Below are 12,245 nucleotides of genomic sequence, written 5' to 3' on the forward strand. Positions count from 1 at the left end.
TGTTGCATTTTATGCTGTTTTTAAGCTGTATTTTAAGTCGCTTTAAATCAATGTTTTTATTTGTTGTTAGCTGCCCTGAGCCTGGCTTTCAAATCGGGTGGGGTATAATTATTATTATTATTATTATTATTATTATTATTATTATTATTATTATTGGCCTCTTATTCCAGTTAGGCTGAGAGAATGCAGTTGTGGCAAACAACAACAACAACAAAAACCACCTTTTGCCATTTACACCAAAACAGGGCACACAATATGAGTGACTCGCCCTGCCTTCCCCGCAAGTTCAGAGCAGTCAGAATAGAAATCGTCCTTTCACTTTGTGTTGTTGGGCTAGTCAGAAGAAGTGGGATAGATAATACGATGTTGGTAACAAGACAAATCAACAATTACTTTATTGTACATTAATTACCTGTTACGACTTGAGGATGTTTTATAGCACAATAACATTTCATGATATCTGTCATAGGAACACTGCCAGTTTTGTTATAATCCAGCTTCATATAAGCCTGAAACAAAGACAACGGTCAGAAAAGAGCAAGGAAGAGAAACACAAATTATGCTTACATACACCTGGCATCTTGAATGATAAGAATTAATTGGTTGGTTTGACCTTAAAAAGACAGAATGTGCATTTTTTAAAAACAAAAACAAAACCCATAAGTGAAGAAATCATCTTAGTTGTGAACCTACACCCCCATGTTGAGTATGGAGAAAGATAAAAAATGGAATAGTAAAGTAAATAGCTCAGTGTGCTTAACTACACACACTTCACTGGAAGCAAGCATTTAATTTTATTTATTTACTAGCTGGTCCTGCCACGTGTTGCCGTGGGTAATCCCTGTGACTGCCACCACCCTGTGTCCGCCCCCTCCTCCCCCCACCCCCGGGTCATCCCTGTGATTCCCCCCAACCCGTCCCATCCCATGACGTATCATGCCCCCTCTTCCCCCCACCGCCGGGGTCATCCCTGTGACTGTTCCCACTGTGTCCTGACCTATCTCGTCCTTTCCTCCCCCAAACCCCCACCCAGGCGAGTCAGTACCTCCATTCGGCCTAGTCTGTAAAGGCTTCGGCCTAGTATGTAAATGGCAGTTGAGGTGCTATTGAGAGGGAAGGTTCTATAGGTACCAATGTAGCCGCTGCTAGAGGGTGCTGGTTTGTAACCTGGTTCTTTTCCCAGCATGCACTTTTGGGTGAGTTGTGTGTTCTGTAACATGGGGTTTTGGGTTTTTTACGCGACATAGGTGTGACATCTGTCTTAGCAAACTTTATAAGATTAATCTCATGGTAGCATGGGACGTTGTGTGCAAATTTGAACGCCATCGGTCAAGCGGGTTCGGTGAAAAGTGGAAACACACCCACATGCCGTTTTTACATTTTATATATATATAGATTAAAATATTTATATACAACTTTTAAAAAAATGTATTGAAGTGGCATACAATTTAAAACAGTAACTTTTGTAACTGGTAGCAGGAAAGCAGGCTGTTTAATGACTTTTACGTCAAAATATAAATTGTTGTCTCCAATGTTATTCCTACTCAAAGACTAAGCCCATTGAAATTAATAGACCTGAAGTACATCAGTTTCATACTGTGAGTGTAACTTGGATCCAAGTCAGGTTTAGGGTGAAGGGTTTTGTTTTGTTTTTTAGATTTTTTTGGTCAACACTGCCAATTCATTAACACTTTTTTCAGCCTGATGCATAGCCTTTTCTCACTGACTCACTCATTTTCTCACCAACTGACAAATTTTATTCAAATGACCTAGAAAGAAAATTCTTCTCTCTTTCTGCACATCCGTTGCCAAAGGGGGGGGGGAGATTGGTACTGTTCAAAACAGGAGTTACATTTTCACAAAGTGAAATGCCTAATTGGTTCAAGGACCATAGGATTAAATACCAGGAATGATACCTTTATTCTAGCATGCAAAACAGACCTGCAGGTGAAAGATTATTTTGCAGTGCTTGCCTTTAATCTGTTTTGATATTTGCAGGGCATTATTGTGGCACACATAACCAATTTCTGGCCTTAAGGGGTCACATTTTGTGGGGTTATGCATGCAAAAAAGTGCAAAAGAGAGGAAGAGGGACTGAAAGAGAGCAAAGATAGAGAAACAAATTACAAACTGAAATGCTTATAATAAATATTAAGAAGGGTGGTATAGAAATGCTTTTAGTAAATGAAATCATGATTAGTTTTTTATAATTACACGATCTGGAAATATTTATCAGAAAACATATACAGTATTCCTCTTTTACAGGTGAAACAAAATTTTAAAAAATCCTTCCAGTAGCACCTTAGAGACCAACTAAGTTTGTCATTGGTATGAGTTTTCGTGTGCATGCACACTTCTTCAGATACAGTGAAATAGAAGTCACCAGACCCTTATATATAGTGAGAGGGTGGGGAGGGGTATTACTCAGAAGGGTAATACCATCTTTTACATGGGACATTACCATCTTTTACAGATGGTAAGAAACACATTTTAGTAACTTGTCCAGTCTGAATCACCCATCCCTGCCCCCAAAAGGAGTACAGAATAAAATCAAATGACTAAAATTTGTATCAACACTTGCAGAATTCTGGTTGCAGTTTCAAAGGTATTTATTTGTTGTTCCAGAAAAGTCAACGGGGCAAGTCAATTATTATAAAGGGAACAAGAACTGTTAAATAACAAACCAGAGGAAGCACACTTTTCTTCAAAACATATAGTGATTAATGATCTTAAAGTATATATATTGGGTACTAGATAGCATTTAACAATAAAGCATTAAGCAGATCAGTACTTCTTAGTTATCTGTAATAAATTTCTTGTTGTTTAGTCGTTTATTCGTGTCCAACTCTTCATGACCCCATGGACCAGAGCATGCCAGGCACTCCTGTCTTGCACTGCCTCCCGCAGTTTGGTCAGACTCATATTGGTAGCTTCAAGAACACTGTCCAACCATCTCGTCCTCTGTCGTCCCCTTCTCCTTGTGCTGTCAATCTTTCCCAACATCAGGGTCTTTTCCAGGGTGTCTTCTCTTCTCTTCCAGTGAGCACTCAGGGCTGATTTCCTTCAGAATGGATAGGTTTGATCTTCTTGCAGTCCATGGGACTCTCAAGAGTCTCCTCCAGCACAATTCAAAAACATCAATTCTTCAGCCATCAGCCTTCCTTATGGTCCAGCTCTCACTTCCATACATCACTACAGGGAACAGGGCAGTCTCGAGCAGGTCGGGCGCCCTGGCACTGAGATCACTCCGGCGCCCCTGCCCTCGCAGCGCGCAGCACGGCTTCCATGCGGCTTCGCCGCGCAGCGCCCTGCCTGCCGGCCCGACGCCCCACACCACCGGGACTCTACCTAGAGCTGGCCCTGACTGGGAAAACTATATGGGCCTTTGTCGGCAAGGTGATGTCTCTGCTTTTTAAGAAGTTGTCTAGGTTTGTCACTGCTTTTCTCCCAAGAAGCAGGGGTCTTTTAATTATGTGACTGCTGTCACCACCTGCAGTGATCTTGGAGCCCAAGAAGGTAAAATCTGTCATTGCCTCCATTTCTTCCCCTTCTATCTGCCAGGATGGGATCAGTGGTCATGTTCTTAGTATTTTTGATGTTGAGCTTCAGACCATATTTTGCACTCTCCTCTTTCACTCTCATTAAGAGGTTCTTTAATTCCTCCTCACTTTCTGCCATCAAAATTGTGTCATCTGCATATCTGAAGTTGTTGATATTTCTTCCGGCAATCTTAACTCCGGCTTGGGATTCATCCAGTTCAGCCTTTCACATGATGTATTCTGCATATAAATTAAATAAGCAGGGAGACAATATACAGCCTTGTTGTACTCCATTCCTAATTTTGAACCAATCAGTTGTTCCATATCCAGTTCTAACTGTTGCTTCTTGTCCCACATAGAGATTTCTCAGGAGACAGATAAGCTGATCAGGCACTCCCATTTCTTTAAGAACCCCCCATAGTCTTCTGTGATCCACACAGATATGCAGATAAACTACATATATGTATATACAGTATTTAAAACCCACTTACTTTTCTCACAAATGCTTTCCTATATTCATTCATTTCACCAAGGATGACACGAGTAAACTCAGCATAATCAACTTCATCATTTCTGTTGTCATTAAGCATTAACCACAAAGATTCAAACTCCTAAAATGAAAGAATTTTGTGTCAAATAAGTTGCAATTCAGCACATAGCCTAACACTACCACATAATGCAACAATAGCAGAAGCCACGTTTTTATTAAACTTCTATCCTACTCATCCCAAAGAAGTACAGGGCAGCAAACAGGTGACAAAACAATAAAAAACACATTTAAAACAATTTCAATATAGATGCAGACTTCAAGATTAAGTGTTTTAATTTTAACATAGCACAGTAGAAGGAAATCTGTATTTTCCAAGTAACCCAGATGTGAGGTGCAGACTATGTGTCCTAGGTTATAATGGAAGATATATTTTCACCTTCACATGCATGATGAAAAAGCCCTTTTGGCTACAATTTTGTTAACCTAATGGTATTTAAATTAAAAACTGACTCCAAGTTTGCCATGAGAGCAAGCTAACATAATCTCATGTCAGGAAATAGTAAATGGTATTTTAGGAAGAGATCTCACAACTATTGCCTCTGACATCCCCAGGAAATGTCTTTCTCAAGTGACAGCCACTTTCCTTTTTTTAAAAAAAGGTCTATAAGATACGTGTTCTGCTGATGCCAACTCTGTGTTCTCTAAATAAAAATACATTTAACTGTTCTAGACTGGTACAGGGAAGCTGCTTTCTACCCTGGGAAAGAAACTATCCATAGAGGGTTGGTGGCAGCAATTTACCTCTGAGATATACCCAAAGTAGTTTTTTTAGATGGAACATACTAGGCTGTTTGCAGGTGGGGATCAGTAGATTCCCTCAGAAGAGTGGGTTCATGATAGCATACCTTTTCAGAAACGTCTAAATGAAACACTTTCAGTGCTTGTTCGAAGTCCGCTTTTGTAAGAATTGCATGCTGTTTCTTTTCCAGCTCCCGGAAGTACTTTCCTAATCTTGTAATTGTACGAACTCCTCTTTTACTTAGTTTTTCTCTTAGCCTGTCTGAAAAAAAAGGTAAAGGGAACATTTTAATATTGTCTATTCTGACTTATAATTATTCTCCAAGATCTTAGGCAGAGGACTTTGAAAGTCCTGCTACGTGATATATTTTTCACTGGAGTTGCTGCGTATTTAACCTCAGACCTTTTGCATGCAAAAATATTTTCTTCCACTGTGCTAAGAGATAACCTTAAATAAATAAAGTACAGTAAACAAATAAATGGATACATAAAGGTTTTGTTTTGCATCAGTAAATAACTATATTTCTTAGTAACAACCTAAAGTCTATTTATTCTGGACATGTAATAATGTCGCAGAATAAAAGAACTTTAGATTGTAACTAATAATTATAGTTATTCACTGACACAAATGGAATAAAATGGAATAAATATCACCAGAAACTTTTTTTAAAAAATCCAAGAACATGGAGAACATTATGAAATGAAAGTTACACAAGTTAATGTTTTTACGTTATAAAAACTGTTTGAATTGTAAATAGTTTGCTGAATGTGATGGTCAATTTATTTCTAACAGAGGCCTGGCAGATATAATGTATACAAAACCAATATGTTTGTATAGTTACTAAAGAGGTGACTGTGTCTTGTGAAATTTTCCATTATGTCTGCACTGGAGACTGTTACATTTATAAATGTAACATGGGTCAACAGAATAAAAAACGCCAAGCTGTAACAGACCATTTAATGGACGTTCCATTTGAACTCACAGGTTCTTAATTAAAGGCCAGTGGCATGTCAGAGAGACCCTTTTGATTGGTTAAAGGAGTCTGACAGGAAAGAATAAAAGGGCAGACACAGCACTACTGTGGGAGAGTCTGGAATCGGAGTCTGAAATAAGAAAGAAAAGAGAGTATGAAAAGAATGGGAGCTGAAGAAGCCCCTGTCGTCAAGAGGAAGCAGCTGGATGAGTGAGAAGTCCTAGTGGCAGCATGCAGTTGTCTAGGAAGAAGCAGCCAGGACACCATGGCTGAAATTCTTAGAAAGTCTGCAGAGAAAGAAAGAGTAAAACAGCAGTGCTCTAAAATAACAGAACCCAGATTTATCAGCTGTTCACAATTGTCCGTGTTGGATACACTGGGTTTCCACAGCTTCACTTGTGTATAAACACAGAGGTTTAGCTATCAAGGCTTTTAAAAACTGAATGCCATGCCATCACTGATGGCAGCATAAATAAAAGGGATAAGATAAGCAGGTACATTCAGTTTATATGTATAAGCAGTAGCGGTTCTAGCTGGCATTCTGCTCTTAATTGCTGTTTCCACTTTAGTTGGGTGGGGACGTATGTATCCTTTTTATGCTATTGCAGGATGAGCACTTTAAGTCAATAACTTTTTGATATATTTTAATTTGGAATTATATGCTTTTTGAAAGAAATTGTAAGTTGCTATGAGACAAGTTTTTTGTAGCAAGCAGCAAATAAATATTAATAATCAGAGCTTTTTCTGTGAAAGCACTCACTAGCACAAAGTATCAGCACCTCCTTTCTTACTGGAAAACATAATAATACTAATAGTAATAGTAATAAAGGTGGGATTCTACACCTAGATATTTTAATGTAGTTAAAAAGCAAAAGCCATCCTTTCACGAAGGTACATGGTATGGGATATACAAACCTTGAACATTCCGGAGAATAATATTGTCTTCATCTTCTTGTTTGATAGAATGTTCCTCATTTTCCACATCAAAATTCCTATAATATATTAATTCATTAGAACCACGCTACACATAACAGAAGTTAATTTTCATAGATCTACTCAAATTATCACCTACAACTATGTTAGGAAAAGGCAGTTATTTGTAATTTATAAAATGCTTTATAGTAACTGATCAAAATTCAGTATTTTTTAAAACCAATTTATTTAAGTGCCATGAAGCACCCTTTCTTAGGTTGGCAAACCAGCCAGAGCTAGTATAAGTGCTCTTAGTTACCTACACAACCTGGTCAACCAGAGCTTGATTCTTCAGAGGGAGTTCAACCCAATTCAAAATAAGTTGCATATTTCCACCCAGCTTAGAAGATTATCCAACCACCACCTATATTGTCATTTTAGCATCTTTACCATCCTTGCTTCTGATTACTACCTCTCTTCTAATTTGTCTTGCTAAAGAGTTCTTTCCCTCACTCACCTCCCAAAAATCCCACTATGATTTTACTGATGATCTCTAAACCTTAGGCCTGCTATGCTATCAGGGAAGTCCTAGAAGTACAGATCAAGGATTATAGGAATGCAAGTGGCATTTATGGCAGCAGAAACCCTGGGTGAATCTACATTCGTGGTTTGTAACATTAATAATGTGTTATTAAAATATGACACCAGAGTGTACTGCAGAGCAACGAGCCACCAGCCATAGAGAAACTGCATGTTAAAGGTAAGGTGATGCTTTATAACAATGTATCTACTATTGTTCTAATAATGTTTAAAAGATCATTGTAGATCCAGCTCCTAATATTTTCTCCATTCTTGTTCTGCTCCCTACTTCAGGGCTCCCTTTATCTTCAACAGAATAACTGCTTATTAATTCCCACCTTTTCAGGATATCATGCATTTCTTTTTTTTAACAGAAAGTGTTTTGTTTTATAAAATGGGTAAGCTACAGCTGCAATTTGAAGAGAAATTTGTGCTGTTTCTTTTCTCTTGCAGAGTCCAAGCAGCTAAAGGAGGGAAATGGCATGAAGAGAAAGTATTAAGGAGCCTCTCACCACCCACAACACTAGATTCCCCCTTCAGATAAAATTTCAGTTGCATTTTCTGAAAGAAAACATAAGAATGTATTAATCTAATATAGTGCTGCCTGTATGTTTCCTCCATTTATCTGGAGCTTCATAAAAGGAAGGATTATGACCCTCCCACTTCCCCATTTTAGTAATTTCAGCTTCACAGTATCTGTCTAATCAGATATAACACTTATGCCCATAGAGATCCAGAAAAAAACCCAAATCTCCAGAGTCAACATAAACCTTTATTTGTGAACATATTTTCAAGACAAGAAATAAAATCTGACCCGTGAATTCACTTACTTTAGAAAAGCTCTAGCAGTTTCATCAATATTTGTGACACGGATTGTAAATACCGGTTTCTGTTTAATGCTTTCCGGAAGGGCAGGGTGTTGCACACTCAAAAAAGTTAGGTCTGCTCCCTGTCGGCAATAAAAGTGATTTACAAGCATGCCCTATTATTTTTTACTTACAATATTCCATAAAATATAACTCACTCATCACTACTATCTTCATAAAGATGAACAATTTCACATGTTTCTCTTATGCAAGCACAGACACCATTTGGTTCCTATACTCAATCTTCTCCTTTCTTCTAAGCAGTTTATCTAATGTTCTCTAGCAATACTAACAACAATAGCTACTACAGTACTCAATTAGAACTCTCAATCCTCAGCTGTCCTTGCTCATTCTGCCAACCAGCCACCCACGAGCTCCATCCACCTTGTCTATTCCCACAATGCCCCAAGTGCCTGCAGTAAGTTAGCTCTATTTCCTAACAATTCCCTCATTTAGTAACATGATTTTATCTGCTCCCTGCCTTTGTTGATTGCTCCCATTGTCATAGAACCTCTCTACTTGCATAGCCTGGAAACGTTCTAGTTACTAGAACAATTACAAATACAGTGACATGAACAAATGCATTCAAAGTGGTGCACTCAATTAAAGATATGCCTAGTTATGGGAATTGGATGGGGGAAGGGGAAAGCAGTATTTAGTGATTCATAGCAATATGAATTAGGAGTGCTCACCTGTTCAAGGTGATGTGCCCCCCATGATGTGGCATCTTTAACAATGACTAGTTACCAAGAATCTATCTAAACTTAAGAGCTTATTTCCAAAATATGTATAATACTAAAGAAGTCTCTTTCAATGCATGTACTGAGGAACAGATGAGCAGCTAACAGAACTATCCTGTCCAATGACCACGGAGGAAATGCAGAGGAGCTTGCAATACCCTTTTATCCAGCTAGAAACTTGTTACTAGAGACTCAATTGTGGCAGAATCAAAGACTGCTCCAAATAATATGGGTCACAGATTCTCAAAAGCCCAAGTTTGCTTTATCCCTCTGTTCACAGAATGATTGCAAAAACCTCACAATAGGAGTATTCTCTTTGTATTAACTGCCCAGAATAATTTGGCACCTCTTCAAATTAATTTACACATTTAGTTCTCACCCAAGGTTCTGGACCATATAATAAAAAGTGAACACAATTCTTCTGTCACCTATTATTCAGTAATTAGTTACTTTTCTTGAATGCTAAAAAGAATAGCAATATCTAAAACAATACACCCAAAAACGACAGCTGTAGTGTCTTAAAATTTTGCAATAAATCCTTTTAGACTCTAATAAATTATGATCAATTTGCAAAAGGCATGCCATTGCATTTTGCAGTCAGTCAATAAAAGGAAATGTGCATTAAGAAACAAAGCTGTTGTAATTTGATTATAAAAGTTAACAATTAATAACCCCTTCCTGACTGCTACTGATTGCCCTCTTGTGGGAAAAGTAAGACATGCAGTCTTATTCTACTACAGTACAGTAATACAGTACTGTACTATTCACAAGTGATATATTCAACAGAACAATTCATAAAGCCAAGATTTAGGCACAGAATGCAAATCCACTGGCATGTGACAGGTCACACTCCCAAGTCCGCACTCTGGAAAGTGCCTACACAAATGCCTTTGTTAAAACTATCTTTATTATTAATGAGGGAAAGAATAGCTTTACCTTTCTTGTACAATTAACAGACACTGCACCACTTTCCCCCAGCCGAGTCCCTTATGATGGTGTGGTGTTCCTAAGAAGGGACACTCATACTTTGCTCCAGACTGACGTGCATAACCAGTCCTGTTCCCCATTCGTTCTGTCTCTACCCCCACAGCTGCTTTCAGCAATTGATCATTCTCCCCCCACCAGATGCTCACAACACTTTTTCCTTCCTCATTAGCCCTCCATTCCTTCTCTTCATCTCCCAAGTCTAACAGTTCAAACAGTTACTTTCCCAATATTCTGAGTCCTTTAGCGGCAGTTGCCAAGCTGGCCCAGGCTGCCGCATCCCCCATTTCTCACATTAGTACTTATCCCTGTTTTTCCTAGGCAACTGGCCTTATGAAATATATTAAAACCAAAATAGGAACATTAAACAAACATCTCATCACAAAACTACACAAATATACATATATCATCTGCCACATTACATACCCTCCAGTTTTCTTTAGTCAGTCTTCAGGCACTTCGGATTAAGTAGATTTTTACCGCTTACTTATACTTTTGCACTGAGGTGTTATGGAAGCCCCCACCTCCACCCATGAATTCAACAACAGACTTCAGATTATTCAGTTTGCAAATGTATGTCTCCTTTCCATAATACTCCCAGATTAACATTCTTCAAACCACCTTTGTAGTTGCACAGCTTTGTTCCAACTTAGAGAAATTTACTGTGCTTGTGGAACCAATATTTTATCCAACCAACTTTGGATAAAATTCCATTCAATTCATGGGATTGCTGAGCAGTCTTCCTCTCTGCTTGCCAACTTGTGCCACTATCTTCCAACATCTGAGCCCAATCTTGCATAACTTCCTATGGTGCACATTCAGTCTTTCTCAACCTTTCAAAACACCTCCATGCAAATTTGGCAGATCCGATTGTACCCACTAAATAACACACACACACCTGATGCCGCCCCAATTTTAAGATGTTGTTCCTGGCTCATTTTTCCTTGGCCACAGAAATCAATAGATAACTTAATTTGTCTAGTTTAGTTCTGACGAACTAGAGTAAAATCCTTCTGAACATTTCATTGGAACAATTTTGAAATTTCAAAAACATCATCCTAACATGACACGCTAGAAAAATATTATGGAAAGATCAAATCATCACACCTAACAACTGCAGATCCACAAGCCCTTAGGTAAGCATTGTCATGGAGGTTCACCATACTTACAACATAGACATCACTTAGACAGTATTGCTTTCCTTTTCTCTGTCCACGCTGATGAGTATAAACTCCCTTCTGAATGAAAGGTAGAGCATTTGTTCTGGGTGAAATTAAAAAGCAAAACCAAACCTTTAAGTTCATTTCCTGAGCAGTAATGATTTGATAAAATTCTGAAGTTATTCCTTGTTCTACGTACCTATTTTTACCAAACTGTCGATATTCGTATACAGTTAGAGATTTGTCATATGCAAAGAAAAATCCAATCAGTTCTCGACAAGCATCACGACCATTTCTATAATGGTAACAGAAGCTATCGTAAGTTTTTTTTATATAAAAAAAGTGGAAACCCTATCAACTGAACAGACAAGAACTTGGCAAGCTGGTACATCAACATCTACCATAAGAATAATTTTCTAGATACAAAGTAAACGAACAAATGAATTACTTCTATGCTTGCGGGCATACCCCTACCTCTTACCTCCTCTAAGCAAATGAAAGAGTTTTGTCAACAACTTGGGGCTACGTTCACAAAACTCTTGTTTATGAATGAAGCTTTTCAGTCAATTTAAATGTGCATACAGCAGCCCACTGTTTTGTTTATGTAATGTTACATTAAGGTCACAGTACACAGGTTGTGCAATATTTTACATTACTTTTTTAGTTTCTTATTATCCTGTCCTTCCTCCGAACTGCAGCTCAGGGTGGTTAACAACCAACAAATAAAACAATCATACAAAGTAACACATAAGTCATCAGCATAGCTGCCAAGTTCTCCCTTTTTTTAAAGGGAAATTCCATTATGCTGAATAGGCTTCCTCGCGAGAAAAGGGAAAACTTGGCAGCTATGGTCATCAGCAACAATTCAACAGTGAATAACCTCAATAAAAGAGCATCTAAAGATAATTACCCCATTATGCAAACACCAGGGCAGTGTAATATATATATAGCCTCCTTGCAAAAAAATAGTATTCTGTGCCTCCTCCCCTCTATCCACCACTGCCCAGATGCATATTGTCTCAAGTAAACAACTGAAACCCTACAACGCACAGTACTTAATATGTCAAACAATAATTTAACTAATCAGAAATAACAAAGCAGTAAAATAAAAACTAATAAAAACCACAAAAGACAGTATCATACCTGACCCTCTTTTCTTTCCTTCATCAATAGCAGCAGCAGTTTGATTTTACAGAGAGAGAG

At 38.1% G+C, this 12,245-nt stretch overlaps 1 protein-coding gene across 5 annotated transcripts in view; it reads right to left on the reverse strand.

Moving 5' to 3' along the window:
• The window catches only part of CAPS2 (calcyphosine 2), a 32,252-nt gene that overhangs the window by 3,834 nt on the left and 16,173 nt on the right, over positions 1–12,245 (reverse strand). For all 5 annotated transcript variants that reach the window (XM_035127876.2, XM_035127874.2, XM_035127873.2 and 2 more), the window contains exons 12-18: positions 11,242–11,337; positions 11,052–11,145; positions 8,123–8,241; positions 6,717–6,793; positions 4,935–5,089; positions 4,031–4,150; positions 413–509 (exon numbers count right to left, since the gene is read on the reverse strand). In XM_035127876.2, the coding sequence (XP_034983767.2) occupies positions 413–509; positions 4,031–4,150; positions 4,935–5,089; positions 6,717–6,793; positions 8,123–8,241; positions 11,052–11,145; positions 11,242–11,337 (758 nt within the window). The remainder of the gene's footprint in view (positions 1–412; positions 510–4,030; positions 4,151–4,934; positions 5,090–6,716; positions 6,794–8,122; positions 8,242–11,051; positions 11,146–11,241; positions 11,338–12,245) is intronic.

The sequence above is a fragment of the Zootoca vivipara genome, chromosome 10, assembly GCF_963506605.1.
Source record: "Zootoca vivipara chromosome 10, rZooViv1.1, whole genome shotgun sequence".
Classification (NCBI taxonomy): Eukaryota; Metazoa; Chordata; class Lepidosauria; order Squamata; family Lacertidae; genus Zootoca; species Zootoca vivipara.